At 32.9% G+C, this 17,261-nt stretch overlaps 1 protein-coding gene and 1 pseudogene across 1 annotated transcript; one reads left to right on the top strand and one right to left on the bottom strand.

Annotated features, from left to right (window-relative positions):
- Positions 1 to 265: 265 nt before the first annotated feature.
- LOC133317840 (peroxisome biogenesis protein 3-2-like) lies at positions 266 to 9,196 on the bottom strand (annotated as a pseudogene).
- Positions 9,197 to 15,940: 6,744 nt separating this feature from the next.
- On the top strand, positions 15,941 to 16,588 carry LOC133317843 (uncharacterized). Its single transcript, XM_061519722.1, has one exon. The coding sequence runs from the start codon at positions 15,941 to 15,943 to the stop codon at positions 16,586 to 16,588; it is 648 nt and encodes a 215-aa protein (XP_061375706.1).
- Positions 16,589 to 17,261: the final 673 nt, after the last annotated feature.

The raw sequence follows: 17,261 nt of genomic DNA, 5'->3' as shown, positions 1-17,261 counted from the left end.
TTAAATATCGCCTATCAATATAGAAACTAAAGTCTTCGAAAAATTCTGAAATAGAGAATTATGATGCAAAATTATGACAAACGCTTAATGAATGAAAGAAATAAAACCATTCCTGTGTATACAACACTGACAAGTGACAACAACCCCAATTATAGTCCTAATCCTAAAGGATGGTTCCTCCCAACACAAGATATAGCCAGAGAGGCAAACTGGGAGTGTTATTCATCACTCATTACACCAAAAGGGAAAAAAACATACATTAAAAATTAGAAGACTAATAATTTATCAAATTTATTTTTCGGGGGAAATCTTTTGAATCTCGTTTATATTTTTGTACAATGATGCCTCATGCCTTCCGTACAATAAATTTAATCTTTTTTTTTTGTGTGTGTGTCTTTGGTTTGAAACATATATATCTTAATCATTAGTCAATGCACTTGGTGTATTTGCATAGAGGAGAGTGAAAAAAGGTTCAACCTCTGGCATATTTTTAATGACTTGGATGAAATGATTTTTGCTAGGTTCTTCAAGGAGCAAAGGACACATCTGTGCAACTTGTGGTAACACTTTAGCCAGTGGAAGCCCTAAAGTTACACTTCCTCCTCTTCAATTTAGCCTCCATGTGCTCCACCACTGTATCTACCACTGCTTTCAGAGATATCTCTACAATGCTCCCAAATTCAGCACTGCAAAATAGGACAAAAACTATGTGATTTATGACAATTTTTTTTACATAATTTATTCACACAAAGGCACGTTTTCTTGGAAAAATACCAAGCATAGAAACATTAAATATGTTGTACCTTGTCCCTCTACCCATTTAAAAAATTTCAGTTTGATTGGTTAATACAATGTAGCTCCTAATGTTACATGACATATTCAGCATAAAATTTATGTAAAAGTTGACCATAAATTAAGGATTTCATTCTCAGAAAGATTCATATCATTGTCAACTATTGCAACATCATAGTCCTCCTTAACATTACAAGTAGTAGAGTTCATCCACATGGTTCCCACAAATTTATTAAGCTTTATGGCAGTTGTAATTAAACAAAGCTTACAAATCCTAACATATATACCTTGATAACACTGCTCGTGCCTCCACCATAAGTTGATCAAATAAAGTCACATCAGCAGGAACTCGATCATCACTGAGGGAGGTTTTTGAATGTGCTTTAACATCTTCAGGCATCAAATACTTTACCCAGGAATAGGGACTCCCCATGCTCATGAATGTATCAAGTATCTGCATGATGGTTTCTTGAAGTGTTGTACTGTTGAAGACACTTCTCAACTGCTTTCTGGACATGGAAATTACCTATGGCCAATTTAAAATGGTTCTTGATAGGGAATAAATATATAGGGTGTCTCTAAGTTCTAGAAATTAAATCATTATGTCCAACTAATCTGAAAAGAATTTGATATCCTGAGTTTCTCAATTCAGAAACTTAGTGAAGAATAGATTGAAAACTTTGAAAGCTTCAAAACACAAAACTTGGGTATTGACAAATCCTATGTGTGGAAACAGTTAAGATTGTTCTATATCTTGTGTGAAATCCAAAATTTATATGATTATATCCCAGAAAATAAGTTAAATGATTGATAGATTTAATTCATGAATTGTCAACCTTCAAAATAATAAGAGAAACCTCACCCTTGGAGAACTTCTTTTGCTGCTGTTTCCATGTCAGAAATCAAGGTAGCCATACCATATTGAGAGAGAAAATCTACACTTCCTAGAAACTTCTGCTGGTCTTCCCTATCGATCACATCTCCACTTTCCTGTACAAAGGCAGAAAAGACCTTTTAGATTGCACATGGAATGCATGAATTTGGCGAAAAGTATTAGAATTTCAATCTAGTGTGGTCAAATGAAGCTGAGTATGTTGTTTGTTAAACAAATACATATATGGACTAGCCTAACCATAGGATGAAAATTAATACACCACTCAAAAGAACTTGATCGGAAAGTTTCAAAAATTCTGATAAACCTTGAGATTTGACCCATCCCTTGATTCCACCAATCAAGTAGTAAAAAACCTCATTTTATACTACATACCCTACATTCAGAACCCCATATCCCCAGTTAAGTTCATCATCCAAATGCGATCTCAATAAAAACAAGGTCCCGAGAAAATCAGAAAGAATTATGCAGATAGCTACAAAAACAACCAAGCCTTATCCCCACTAAAAGAGAAGGTTCTGTTGAATCTATTATGACTCACTGAAAAATTCCAGTCTCATTAAAACTAATTTATGAATGACAGAGGATTCCCTATTTAAGAAAATTATCCAATTGCATCACTTCCAATCAATAAGCAAACTGATTGATAAAATCTTTTTTTATATTATGATGATCAAAGCCTGTCTTAAATTTTCCATTAGACTACCAACACATCTTGTACCTAATTCAAGCATTGGATGATATCAAACAGCAATAACTTCTGAGCAAGATTTGCAAGTGGACCTTAATGTTTCCACACACACACTAACTATATAGGACACGAGTCATGAGAAATTGAACTTGGTGATGATCCACGGCACATCCATGTAAGTTAACTTGGAATCAGGTCAAATAACTCTGACCACACGGGAATGCGAGTGCACCTTGATAATATAGGTAACAACATGGATCCTTAGACAGAATAGGGAGTGGATTACTTTATAGTGCATAGTGCTTATATCCAAAATATCCCAATCATACTCAATACTGGCCTTCGATAAGAAAGGTGAAAAAGTATCTCACAGCAGAAAATAAAAGGAGTAGTACTTCTAGATCTAAGGTTTTTTTTTTTTTTTTTTGGTATTCATGAGGGGCAAAGCCCCAAAAATCAGAACAGAAGAGTCTCACAAACTGGAAACCCAGAAAACAAAAAAGACCAGAACAACAAAAATCAAAACCCAACAGAAACTAAAACAGACAGCAGCCAATTAACCAGGGTCAAGGTTATCAGCCTCCATGAGCTTGGCCAATTCAGGATGAGGTGAAAAGATCAAGTTCAGATCTAAGGTTTAAACTGTGAACGGTTCAATCAAAGTGGCATGGCATGTCATTGCCCGTAACCTAATCAGGATTATACGGAAGTTAGCCCTTCAAAAATTTTAAACAACACATACAAAAGGCATATATTTCAATAATTGAACGACTTTGATCCTAAAATTGTATCCGTAACTCATGCAGGACTCTGCTAAATCACAACATTATAAGTTAATTTTGCAATTAAGTATACATTGCAGACAATCCATGCCTGCCTTAAGGGTTGTTCTGTTCATTTTGCTCGCCTTGTTTTCTCCATTTGGCCTTGAACAGAATTGTTCCGTCATTCAAATAGTAAGAGGTAGCTACCCTTCAGTTTCAGCACATAAATGATCAAAAGATGTCATGTAGCCATTAAATTCCAGACAAAATTTCAAATTTAAACTTCCGATCATACTTAATTGTGAGCTATCCTAAAGTTTCTTCTTATAATGTTGCTTCATAAAGTTCTTGATACGTCTTGTATTAGGAGGGAAAGAATATTCCTTAGGAAATATACTTAGTCATTAGATAGTTAGTTAGGGGGAAGGTTGTGTTTGTATAAAAAGATATTGGAGTCACTTTTAGTATTTTCTGAATATAGGCTGAGAACGCTCAGTTAGAAGGGGAGTCCCCCTTGGCAAGAGAAGTGTCTCTTGTGTGTTGTGTTTTACTTTTCATCAATAAACAGATCCTATTTTCTTCCATTTCCATTTTTCTTTTTGTTTCCATCTTTAAAGAATTCAGAACAGTAATAGTTCTTCTAATATATGAGGAAATATTTTGAACAAAACCAGAAAGAGAAAAGATAAACCACAAGACAAGAAAGAAAGTGGTTCTCACCATTGAATTATAGCTTCCAAGGCTTCGTGCCGTATCAAATCAATATATAGATGCCTTCCTAGTATATTTACTTGAACTTTTATATATAAGCTAAGCATTGTTGTTGCCCATAATGACAACACCATTCTTGTAAAACCTAGAGAAAAAGAAATGACATAGCAGCAAATTTGATTTTAATTCCCTACTGCAACCGGACAAATTAACATAGCCACAAAGCAACAGGTATAATAAATGTGGAAGCAAAGACCCGGTGCATACTTAGAATTTTGAGTCTATCCCATAAAACTAGTTTCTCTGATTGAGTTAAAGTGTTTGGCTGACCCTTTCCTAGTATTAACTTCTCAAGAAGCTGAGAAAAATCCAACTCTTCTGATATCCGAGAACTTCAACTGTGCATGGCATGAGGCAATGTGATTGTTTCAGAAATTCTCTGAATATTCTCAAAGTGAGCTTGCATCCTATCATTGTCAATTACAAAAGAAAACATGTCATTAGTATCTCCTTCTTAATGTGGGGTTGGAAATTCATCATGATCATAGGCAAAAAAAGTGTAAATACATATTGAAGAAGAAGAAGCTGGGTTGATATCACACTTAACTGAGCCTTAATGAGCTCTTCATTTTCCCTTTGGATTGCAAATTCTCTTTGAAGTGCATCAAGCCTACGCCTGTGACCAACATATAGCTTATACAAAAAATACCCACTTCCTAAGACACCAACAGTAACAAAAACCTTCCTCCTATGCCGTCTCCAAAAATTCCTAAGGCACAGTTATTGAGGGAAAAAAAAAAAAGCAAACACAAATGAGACATCAAAATAAGGCAAGAATGATGCAACCAACCAAATCAACACAGACACAAATTTCCCTGCATTTCCATTACAAAGGAACAGAAACAATAACCAACGTTCAAATTGTTACTATAAATTACAAAACTACATAAATGAGAAACAAAAAAATCAGAGTCACCCCATGGAGTACCTTGACTTCCTCTTCCGCTTCCTGGGGAGATTCACAGCACCATCATCAGATGGTGAAACTAACATACATAAAGGAAGAAAGTCATTCAGTGTAAGGGGAGGGTGTTCAGATTCTCGATCAACAAAGTTACTAGCAAGATAAGACTTTAGAGTCTTTCTTGCCTCTTGAAGCAAAGGAACTTGATCAGGAAATAACACCTTCCATCTCCTGATAAATGTAAGGAAAACAGATGGGTAAAATAACAAAATTTAAAGATTTAAAACAAAGATTTTTCATTGACGAAGTTAATTCTGAACTCGTACTTCCGGCATTGAGAATCAGTGCGAGGAGGCACATTTTCAGCAACCTTAGACCAGCAGAATCTATGCTTGACAATTGCAGCTTCTAATCTTAAATCCTCTTCCTTAGTCCATCCACCCCATTTCAAAGAAGGGTCCAAGCTATTGAGGTATCTGCCATAAGAATGCTTAAAAACTTTAACAGGAACCCTAAATTATAAAAAATCTATTTTACCAAAAAATTTAAAATAAAATACATTACCTGTCCCTACACTGAGATTGGGTCCTTCCAGGAACAAATTTAGCTACTTGAATTGAATCCATTTCCGTCCAAAAAGCATGACTGCTACTGTTAAGCGTTCATCCTCCTCTGGAGTAAAGCTCCCTTTCCTCTTAGGATAAAGCGATTTTTTCCATCTGCATTGGTTAATGATGTTTAAGTTTTTTATACCAGTGACCATGTTTGGTTATAATGGTGTCATTTCATTTTAGAGAATATGCATATCATTTTCTTTCCTTTATTTTCAACATAAAGCAACCTTATAAGAGAAAAAAAAAAGAAAACTAAAGAAACAGAGTATTAAGAACTATTCAAAATGATAAACAATATTCCTGTCTCCCTGTCATAAAGATATAGAAACTAGTCACCATTGAAAATTTCATGGTGTTTAAGATGCACTGTGGCAAAGGTAAAAAAGTAATGTACTGCTTCAAAGACTATCCTCTAGGAGGGAACAATTACTTATGCTTAACAGAATTCAATCCTTGGCTGTTTGGGTTTGGAAAAACATAAAAAGCTACCATCCAAAAGTTATAACCAGATATTCCCAGCTAAAAACCAGATTGTAAATCACCAACCAATACAACAGGGTAAGATATTACTATTTTCTGTCACCAAAAGAAAGGTTTGACGCTCAACTTACAGCAGGATAAATACTTCTCTCATCCTTTCAATTTTCAACAAGAATACTATATAAACAAAGAAGTCATGCAGTTGAGGATCAAACCACACCGAGCAGAAATCTAATTATTCAATTGAGAAAAAATAAATTGATTTCAAATTACTTATGATGGGCCTTCAAAACTATTTCATTATACGAGCCTCACTAATTTGTGGGATAGGCTAATAGAAAATTGTTTTTGATTTAAGTTAATAGACTTACGATCATATGTAAAATGTAATTACAAAAATAATAAACCAAATAGCTGACTGACCTATTTGAGCACTGCGTTCCAGTCCGCCTTTCTAAAACAGAAGCCACAGACTGCCAATCTTGCTCACCAAAATATGCTACAGCAGAACAAAGTTGAGCATCTTCTTCCTCAGTCCATTCACTATTTAGCATGGAAGGATTTAAGCTCCTTTGATATCGTGCCAAGCATTGAAATGGAGTCCTGTTTGTATTATTATCCGGAGTCCTGTTTGTGGCCGCCAATGATTCAGCAATTTCAATCCAGTTCCCAATGCCCTTATCTTGAACAATACTCAAAAGAGACATATCCTCTTCCTGGATTCTCATACTAGGGAAGAGGATATGTCTCTTTGTGGAAAGGGAAAAATGGTCATTTGTGGAAAGGGAAATTCTTTGGAAGGGAATTAAGGAACAATTCCAAAAAATGGTGTATCAAATTTCAGTAGATAGATTAAGGTAATGTCTATTCTGGTTTGATATATATTACTAAGTGTGCCATTTGACCTTTATGTTCCTTAACCCTATTGTGGTTTGATTTTTTTCCTTGATGTATCTCCTTGACAGTTCAGAGTTTTCATTTGGAGGTGCAAATGACTTGGATAGCATAACTGAATCTGTTAAAGCTCTTGAAATTTCACCAGAGTGGGTTAGAAATTTTTTACCTAAATTTCAACTTTAGGTAAAAATTCTCTACTAATTATATACTAGGATTTCTATCCTAGGGTTAATATTTAATTAAAATAGTAATTATATACTAATTATAATTATTATTTTATTATTTAATTACTACTTCAATATTTTCTATCATAGGGCCTAACAGATTCAGTTATGCTATCCAAGTCATTTGCACCTCCAAATGAAAACTCTGAACTGTCAAGGAGATACATCAAGGAAAAAAATCAAACCACAATAGGGTTAAGGAACACAAAGGTCAAATGGCACACTTAGTAATATATATCAAACCAGAATAGACATTACCTTAATCTATCTACTGAAATTTGATACACCATTTTTTGGAATTGTTCCTTAATTCCCTTCCAAAGAATTTCCCTTTCCACAAATGACCATTTTTTCCGATCCAATGAAAGCGCAAATCTTTCCAAAACCATCTTATAAGCAGGGAAAAGAGGATTCTCGTCTGGGCCATAACACATTGCAGATATTTTTTTATGGCTCTGCCCAAATAAAAAAATAAATCAAGGATTGCCAATATTTGTTAGAGACATACTAAGACCATCACACATGTTAAGTAAATAGATAATGATTACATCCTAAAAAAACATGAACATGTTTTTTATTAATAAAAGCATAAACATACTAGCTCTAAGTCTTTGTACTCGTTTATAAAATTCTTATATTAGATTAAGCTACTACGTAAGATTGTTAAGCAAAAGATTCGAACCACTCAATCCCCCAAAGATAATACAAGAAACAGATAACAAGGACTGTATAGAGAGAGACATTCCTCTACATTCCAGTTCCAATATTACCCATTCAGATCCAATAACTGTATGAACATAATACAAGCATATATCACAAGAGAATCACTATAGTCATGTAATTTCAAAAATTATATTTCAAATGAAGGAATATCTTAAATGATATTCAGCCATCTACCCATGAGAATATACAATATCAGACCAGTGACCACAAATTCACAATGAAATCAAAATAACTAAGACTTCAGAGTTCAGAGAACTATGAAAGTGTTACACAACCAAGTGACCAACCTTTTCATTTGGAGCATAAGACTTTTTTGCTGATATTAACTGAATACGGAAATCCTTTTTTAGTGATAAAGCACTCCCTGTCCTTCTAATGCATGAAAGCTGGAAGTCCTTAAGGATTTTAACTTTGTCCCTTAGCTCTTAGTTTTTCTCAATTTTAGCTTCAATCTCAGTCAACTTACGTCTAAGAGATCTCTGGAGAGACCTATTCTTCTTGATGGCATCAATAAAAGCCTGAGCCGATGGAGGAAAGCTTGATCTTTTCTGTGGTAATTTGGTTAACTTGCAGGGATCAGATATAAAACTCTCAACAAAACCACAATGCTTCATTTCATTGTTCTCAGTCAAAAAATTGGTAGCCATATTAGGAGATTGAGAAACAGGACATAATTCACCATCATCGGATGTGTCAGAGATCGAGCTGTTAAGAATATCCCCTTTATAGCCAAGGCTTAAGGCCCGATCCCCCTCAGCTGGTGTTCCCATTCCGCCTTCATGAGGACCTGATATTTTTCAGCACGTCAAGTTTGTGTGAAAAGAATGGAAGCAAAAAAAAAAAAAAAAAAAAAAACTGACAACAAGACAACTTGAACATTTATACACCAAAGCCAAGCCAAGCAATACCAGAGTCGCAGAATATATAAACGATGGTAAATAGGTGAACAAAATGACTTCAATGAGACATTTTTGTCACCTAAAACACATAATTTAACGTCAGCCAGTGTGTGTAGTGCGTACCAAGAAACAACTTTTTTCTCTTTTTCTTTCTTTCATTCATTCATTCTTTTTTACAAACAATAGACAAATACGAATATATTTGTCAGGAAGGCGCACGTTAACAGAAACCCAGAAATCAAATAAAGCTAAGCTCAAATCACCACATACATGAACTAATAAAATTCGAAATTCCACAATTACTTAACCCGCACGTTGCATTCTCTTTCCAATACTCATCAGGCATCGCCCAAACAAACAAATTTGCACAAAGAGAAATCAAAATGATGACTGAATTTCAAATACCTACCTTCGTTGTAGGTGGAAAACCGAATAAAAATAGCACGGACTGTCGCAAAATCGTCCTCGCCGTCGTCATCATCATCGCAGTCGATGGAAGCTGTGGTCTTAGGGGGAAGAGAACACAAAGTCTGGTAGAGGCTCTGCACTCTTTCGAGACATTTGATGTCGTCGGCATCAGAGTCGGAGTCGAAGCCAAAGTCATCGGTGACGGGTACAATGGCGCCGCCGGCGGCCAAGAGCGGGTCCTCGGCGTGAATTTGGTCAGAGTGAATGGTGAGATCACCACAGGAGGTGAAATCGCCGTCACAGCGGGTCCCGGCAATGGTGCAGGCTCTGGCGAGCGCGGCCATGTCCTCTTTGAAGCCTTCATCCACCTGACCTCGTCATCGTCTTCTTCGTCAGTGGCGAAGAGGTTTTCTTGTTCATATTCATCGGCGCGAGGAGCCATTAGGGTTTTGTCTTCACTTTTTTCAGAGAGTGAATGAATGTTGTTGGGTGTTGAAGTTGAAGGGGGTGATTGGTTTTGTCTTCACCAATTGAGATTGTATTTTATTGGAACAACATTCAACTCGTAATGTTATGAAATAAAAATATTACCTTCGATTTTAGCTGTTCATATATATATGCATGTTATAATTTATTAAAATTAATTAATTAATTAATATAACTTAATAAATCACAATCATTAAATGGTTGTATTGTAAAATTTTGTACTCTTATCAACTCTAGAAGTTGAAGTTTGACTACATTAGCACGATCACATTGAGATGTCCATCTCCCTCCCCATTAAAGCTTTCATATCAATAGGCATGTAGACATCAATTACTTAGAACTATTTTAACAAATACAACATGGCAAAAGCACCTTACTACTAATATTATTACAAAAATTTCTCCTATATAAAATATGAGAAAAGATATACTTATTACTAAAAAAGTTTACCACATTTACAACCAACATAATCTTCGTTGATTTTCATCAATCTAGGTTATAATTTATTGAATTTATTAAAAATTAATAATTAATTAATAAATATGATCCGATAATTTTCAATAAATTATAATCGCTAGATTGACGGAAATCATATTGGTTGTAAATGTAGTAAACTTTTTTGATGATAAATATATCATGCCCCATAAAATATATTTGAAAAGTTTTGTCATATTAAAGCAGCAGTCATATGCGTTATCTGACTTGACGCATTCAGTCCCATCAACATTCCCGACGCAACTTGGTTCCACTTTAGCAAAATAAAGGAGCTATAGGCCACGTGGCTTGATTTGCTCTAGTCCCGTCACACAATTGACTGCACCATCAAATAAATTAACGCCATCTAATCGCATCACCATCATCTACTAAACAAACGCCATATGTCAGTCGATGTCATATATATTGATGACTCTCTTTCCTTTTATACTCACAAGGATACTTTCTCCCTTTGCATTTTTGTTTTTGCACACACACACTCTACAAATTTCTCCCCCTTTCTCAAAGTTTTCTCTTCCTTCTCTCTAAATTCCTCTCTCACTCTCTCTAAAAGGCCGCCTCTCTTCTTCCCTCTGATTCTGCCTCCCATTTGTGCAGCTGCCCGAGTATGTTGAAGTGTTTAATTTTTTTTTTTTTAATTATCTTTTAATTTTTTTATTTAATTTAATTAGTAGTTATTAGTTATTGCATTACTTGATAGGAATAAAAACCCTATTGTAGACCCACACACAAAAAAACCCTATTATAGAATATTATAAAAACCCTAGCTTAAATTTTCTTTTAATAAAGTCCTAGTGTACAATGTATTTTTAATTAAATAGTAAATATATCCTAAGATAGAAATTATATTATTGAGTAGTAATTAAATTAGTAAATAGTAATAATTATAATTAGTATATAATTAATGTATTAATTAAATATTACAAAAATTTGGGTGCAATAGTATAAAAATGTATTTAGTTAGGTAATTAATTAGTAATGCAATAGTTAAATAATAATTTTAATTAGTGTTTTAAGTAAATAAAAATTATAATTAAAGAAAGCCTAGGATAGAAAACATATTTAAGAAAGTAATAAAGTAGTAATTAAATAAAATAATAATAATTATAATTAGTATTTTAATTAAATATTAACCTTAGGATAGAAAATTATTTACTAAAAAAAGTTAATTAGTAATGAAATAATAACTTTTAACTAAATAATAAATATAATTTATAAAAGTCTTTTTTTTTTGTTAAACTGAATTATGAAACTTTGATTAGAATAGAAATGATTAAATATTAATTATAATTTTGGCCCTATGATAGAAAATACTGAAGTAGTAATTAAATAATAAAATAATAATTCTAATTAGTATATAATTACTATTTTAATTAAATATTAACCCTAGGATAGAAAAATATTTACTAAAATAATTAATTAGTAATGCAATAATTACTTAGAGATTATAATTAATGTTTTAACTAAATAATAAAAATGATTTATGAAACTTTTTTTTTGGTAAACTAAATTATGAAACTTTGAATTAGTATAGAAATAATTAAATATTAATTATAATCTAGGGTACCCTATAATATAAATTTATTTAGTAAAATAAATAAATAATAATGTAATAATTGAATGGTAATTATATTTAGTGTTTTACGTAAAGAATAATATTAATTAAAGAAAGGCTATGATAGAAAGATGTTAAAAAAAATAATTAGTTTTTTCATTTATGTTTTAATTATTATTTTAATATTATTTAATTATTCATTTATTTGTAAATTTGTTTTAGTTGCATGGCTGATCAGCACTCCCGTATTGACCCTGGTAACGTATAGTGGGATGGATGCCAAAAAGTACTCTCAGGCTTCCTTGTTTTCATTTTCAACAACCGCAAAAATAATTGGCAACACCTCATTAGTTCCATCTTGGGCTGTGGCGATCAATAATGTTCCTTTATATTTACCATCAGATACGTACTTGATAAGTCTCCAATTTATTATGTATTAAATGTTAATATGAGCATGAAATTGATTTAACAATAATTAAAAGTTATGAGAATTATAATTAAAGTGTTATTTTATTATCATAAATATTCTAATACAAATTCTTATATTTTGAAGTAATTCTCAGCTCTATAAAAAGATATATTGGAGAGCTCAAGTAGATTTGTTTTTCTGAATCATATAATTGATTGAAGAACTTATTGAAGATTCTCTTGAATATTTTTAAGGAAATTATTTTCTTCAAATATAAAAAGAGAAGATTTTAAATATTTGATTAAAGATATGGTTGGAGATTATAGTAAAGATTTCATTGAAGATATTATGAGAAATTAAAAGATATGGTTCAAGATTTAATGCAAGATCACACGAGAAAATAAAAAGATATGGTTTCTTCTATAAAAAGAGGGCTGACACATTCAAGAGAGGGAGCTTTTGAGTAGCGTTTGAAGAAGCAAGAGGAAGAATCCTGTTGCGGAGCATTGGAGCACTCGCGTCAAGACAACATCACATCAATGGAGTCTTGGGAATTATTATTTTTTAATTGTTTTTGAATTCAATATGCTAGGCTAAGTTTTTATGCAGTTAGGGGTAGATGGAACCCAATTGAATCTTGTGTTGTGAATTAAATTGTCTCTAAATTCTTCTCTTTTTATATTTGAATGAATTTATCTGTTTTTAATGTTTTCTATGAGTTTGCTCCTTATAGATTGATTTAGGGGAATTGTATGACAATAGGGATGTTGGAGCATGAACCCTGATGTGATAAATTCATCATAATCCTTGTGATCTAGAGATAGACATAGGATAATTATGCAATCTTTGAATTCTTGATTTTAATGCATGTTTTCTTGGGGAATAATCGGGGAACTAGGGTTCTTCTAAGATCACATAGATTTAGGATAACAAGAAATTTAGCCCTAATTAATTTAGAAATAATTGATTGGCATTATATTAAGAGCAGACTCTTAACAATTTAATTCATAGCATAAAGAGGAAATTGGGGGAAGTCGAAACCTGAACTACGCTCTTTCTTGATTTTCAAAACTTTTATCTTTTTACTTTCTTGCTTTTAATTCTGAAATTGTATGTTATTGATTGTTTTTAATTTCAATTTTGCGATTTCTCCGAATTATTTTAAACTGCGTTTAAACTGCGCATAACAGCTTAAAACTGCTATTTCTCCGAATGACCGGAAAACTCCAGATTCATCTGATCAAGGGAAATTAAAGGACAATGGTTAATGTTAAAAATTAGAGTTTTTAAATAGTTTAAGAAATTATGGACGTTTAATGCAATAGGCGAGAGATTTGAATTAGTTTGATATCGCGTGAGGTGGCGGTGGGGCCCACCTCACTTAAGTGGACTTAGCCACTTGTCTCATTTACTATTCATCATCACTTCCATTACATTTTCTCTCTCTAAAAACCGTGACCTATGAAGCACCGACATTTCAAAAATCCTGACGTGTCGTGTCTGACACTTCCCGACACTCTCGGACACTCCCCGACACTCCAACACGCGTTATAGAAATTCATAAAAAGGTTCAAAGGTTACGTTGCGTTGAATTTTTAGTTCCAACTATTAGATTCGTTAGATACTTAATTTTATGGGAAAAATATTTCTACTTTTGTTGTAGAAAAAATTTCTGTCACATTCACATAAAAATGAGTGAGTCACAAATATTTTATCTCTTTTCTTTTTATAATGAGATCCACTTATTTTTTTTACGAATGTGGCAGAAAAAAAAATTATGGAGTGAAAGTAGAAACATTAAACCCTAGTTTTTTATTTTTATTTTGTATAAAAAATGAAACTGTATTTTTAAATTTTCCTTTTTTGGTCTTAAATTTAAATTATCTTTTCTTTTTTAATTTTCAATTCAAATTCTATTTTTTAATTCGAATTAAATTTTAAAAAAACACGTATCATACACCAAAATGCTCACTAGTATTAATATGTAACATTTTCCAAAAAATAAAATAATAAGTATTAATATGTAACAATACATAAACATAACATTCTGGTTAAATTACAACTACCAATATGCAATATAATATAATAAAGAAGAAATAATATATAAAAGAAGGGTTCGCTTTTTGTCATGTCACCTCACAAGACCATTTTCCTGCACACACAAATTAAGTGTGAGTCTCACGCTTAAAAAAAAAAGTCAAACCAAAATCAAGATACGACACCGTATCCTCAAGATACGTTGTCGGATTCTTGTTGCAGGAATGAAACAACAGGATTCTTATATTTCCCATAAAAGAAATAGAGAATCTTGAAGTTCGACTCCCTCCTTGAGAATATGTGGAAGCAAAAAAATTTACCAGCCTGCCACGCCAACAGTAAATTTTGCCAAAATGCCGCGCTGCACCCTTAGCCGTCGTTGAAGAAGTCTGAAAATATAACTAATTCGCATTATCTTATCTTAACTCTTAATTATTTTCAGATTTCTTCAACGACGACTAAGGGTGTAGCGTGACGTTTTTGCAAAATTTACTGTTGATGTGGCAGTCTGGTAAATTTTTTTGCCAAGTGTGACAACTCTTCCAGAATATGTAAGCTTAGGATGTGGAGTACACAACGAGAAGCACTTATTTGAGTACATAATACTAAATAAGTAAATTATTGAGGGCAAACAAATTATGTTATCTTTGAATTGGGTATCAAGTTTCTTCGTGGCAGCAACATATTTTAGCTCAGAAAGGAAAGGGCAAGAACCACTCGTGAATATTCCATTACTATCCATAAGGAAGGGTTGTAGGGGAACATTGTATATACTAAACTGAACAAAGGTGAAAGGTGTCTCCAACAGAAGGCTCCTTGTGGAGTTTCATGGCTGATATATGAATGAAGCTTCCTTATTTTTTTATTTTTTCTTTTCTTTTCTTATGGATGACTGATGAAGAATTTTCTGATCATGGAATAAAGACAGAGCCAATGGGGTCCCCTTGTTTGCTGTTCAGAGTTTTGGCCAGATCATATTTTAGTTGTTGAATTTATTCTATTATTAATTCTTACACGCGGTGTGTTCTAGCTGTACTTGAATTCAACACATCAACTACTATATTTCAACTTATTAAAACGACGGCATTAATTATATTTTCCTCAAAACCCCATTAATTATTTTATGAGTTTAATTTATATTTCTTAAACTAATAATATCAATAGAATGCATAGTAGTAGGGTTTGTTGGATTAATTTAAAAACGGAAGTGAGGCTTTCATATGGAGATTTCACATGAATTGATTATGTGGTAGATTTCAATCATTTACGTATAAATCAATATTAACTCATCAAAGTGAGAGTTTTCACTTTCTCATTTTACGAACTTCTTTATTTAAATTCTGATACTTGATCTATAAAGAAAGAATAACATTAAAGAATAAATTCAACCCAAAGCTTAATGGTTTATATTAATCCGATTAAACCGGATACGATCAAAAAATAACAAAACTTTATCTACCAAATTTTTAACATAAGTGCATGCCTAGGGAAATTTTCATCTTCAGCTAGAAGAAGTGGTTATGAATTTTTCATATCCACTCCCGAAAGCAATACCCCCACTTTCTTCATGTGCCTTTTGTAGCATTTAATTATCATTCAAAAAAACAAAAATAAAAAACAAAAAAAGAATAAGGAAGAAGAAGAAAAAAAAAACACTATATAATCCTCTCCTCTTCACCCTCCATTTTCTCACATCGGGTTATGCCAAACACGAGATTTGCATAACCCTTCACCTTCTGTTCTCTTTCTTTGTTTTTCAAATCCATAAAGCACTCCTTTCATCCAAAGGGGCTTGAACACTATAAATTCATCTCCTGCTTCATTATTTGCTATATTTGTATTTCTTCATATAGTTAACACATATAACAATAATTATTATTATTATAGAGAGTTTGAGAAATGGAGGTACATTCTCCTGTTTTAACCAAGAGACTGTGGAATGTGTTAAGGATCACCTTCTTCATGATTAGGAAGGGTTTGATATCAAAGAGGAAGATGATTATGGACATGAATTTGATGATGAAGAAAGGGAAGCTACTAAGAAAATCTCTGAGCAATCTCATGTCATTTCATCATCATCATCACCACCACCATTCAAAGAGTGTGTCACGTGGTGGCTTTGGGGTACATGATTATGAATTCTCTTGCAGCAATAGCCCAAATCCTGTTTTTTTCCACATGCCAAAGCGCAAGCATCATTTCAACTTCCCCTGCATCCATGCCCCTGAGGTTTCTGAAGAGGAACCTCAATTTTCAGCACTTGAAGTTGATAGTGATGTGCCTAATGTTGTTGTGGTCACGGTTCCCAAGACCCCAGAATACACCTTCAACTTCAGGTTTGATGCATCTGAATTTGCTCCTGGAGATAAAAAGAGTCCACTTCTCTCACCATTTTCAGTGAGGATATCAAATTACTCAGCTTTGGATGAAAATGAAGAGATTGGAAATGTTCAAGTTGATGATCAGGCTGAGGATTTCATCAAAAGGTTTTATGAACAGCTGAGGAAGCAAAGCCACATGCAATTACTACAGTACCAAGGGATGTAAAGACAAAGCAATTTTCCATTTTGATGTATGTGTATATTGGGTTGTGATTATTATGATCCAAAGTTGCTTTTTTATCATTGAATATTTTTCCACCTTGTAATTCTATTGCTTTACATAATATAAAATTACATCTATATATGTTTTCCAAGTAATATGTGGTATATTCATGCTATGTTTTGTAATAAAGGATATGCAGAACATTGGTTAGTTAGTACCTTTCCCCTTTCTGCTATGGTGTTACATCATTGTGGACATGTTGGTGTTGGAATTTTCTTCTGCTTTTTTGGCTTTTCATATAACCATGTTTTAGGCTTTTGTGGTGGCCCCACCCACCAGCTCCTACATTTTCAACTTAATTACCATTGGCACTTTTTCATGTAGACAACCGTCGTCTTCATTTTTCATGTAAAATATGCTAAAGGATGTGAAAGCTAGCTTGCAATTTCAGAGTAGTTGTTGTTATATTGCTGGTTGATTGCACGTTTGAATGTTTCAATTTAGTAATTAGTAAAGAAAAGAAGTAAATGGGACATGTTTGGTACGGAATTAAAAAATATTTTCGGTGATACAGGAATAACAAGTATTCAATACATTCTTTATTAAATATGATAAAAAAAAATAATTCATTTATACTATTTTTATGTTAATGATTATTTCCCCTCTCTTTTTTTTT

Source organism: Gastrolobium bilobum, unplaced genomic scaffold (assembly GCF_033153095.1).
Source record: "Gastrolobium bilobum isolate Gb01-03AN ecotype WA unplaced genomic scaffold, APGP_CSIRO_Gbil_v1 utg220201, whole genome shotgun sequence".
NCBI lineage: Eukaryota > Viridiplantae > Streptophyta > Magnoliopsida > Fabales > Fabaceae > Gastrolobium > Gastrolobium bilobum.
This window is presented reverse-complemented; position numbering and strand designations above follow the sequence as displayed.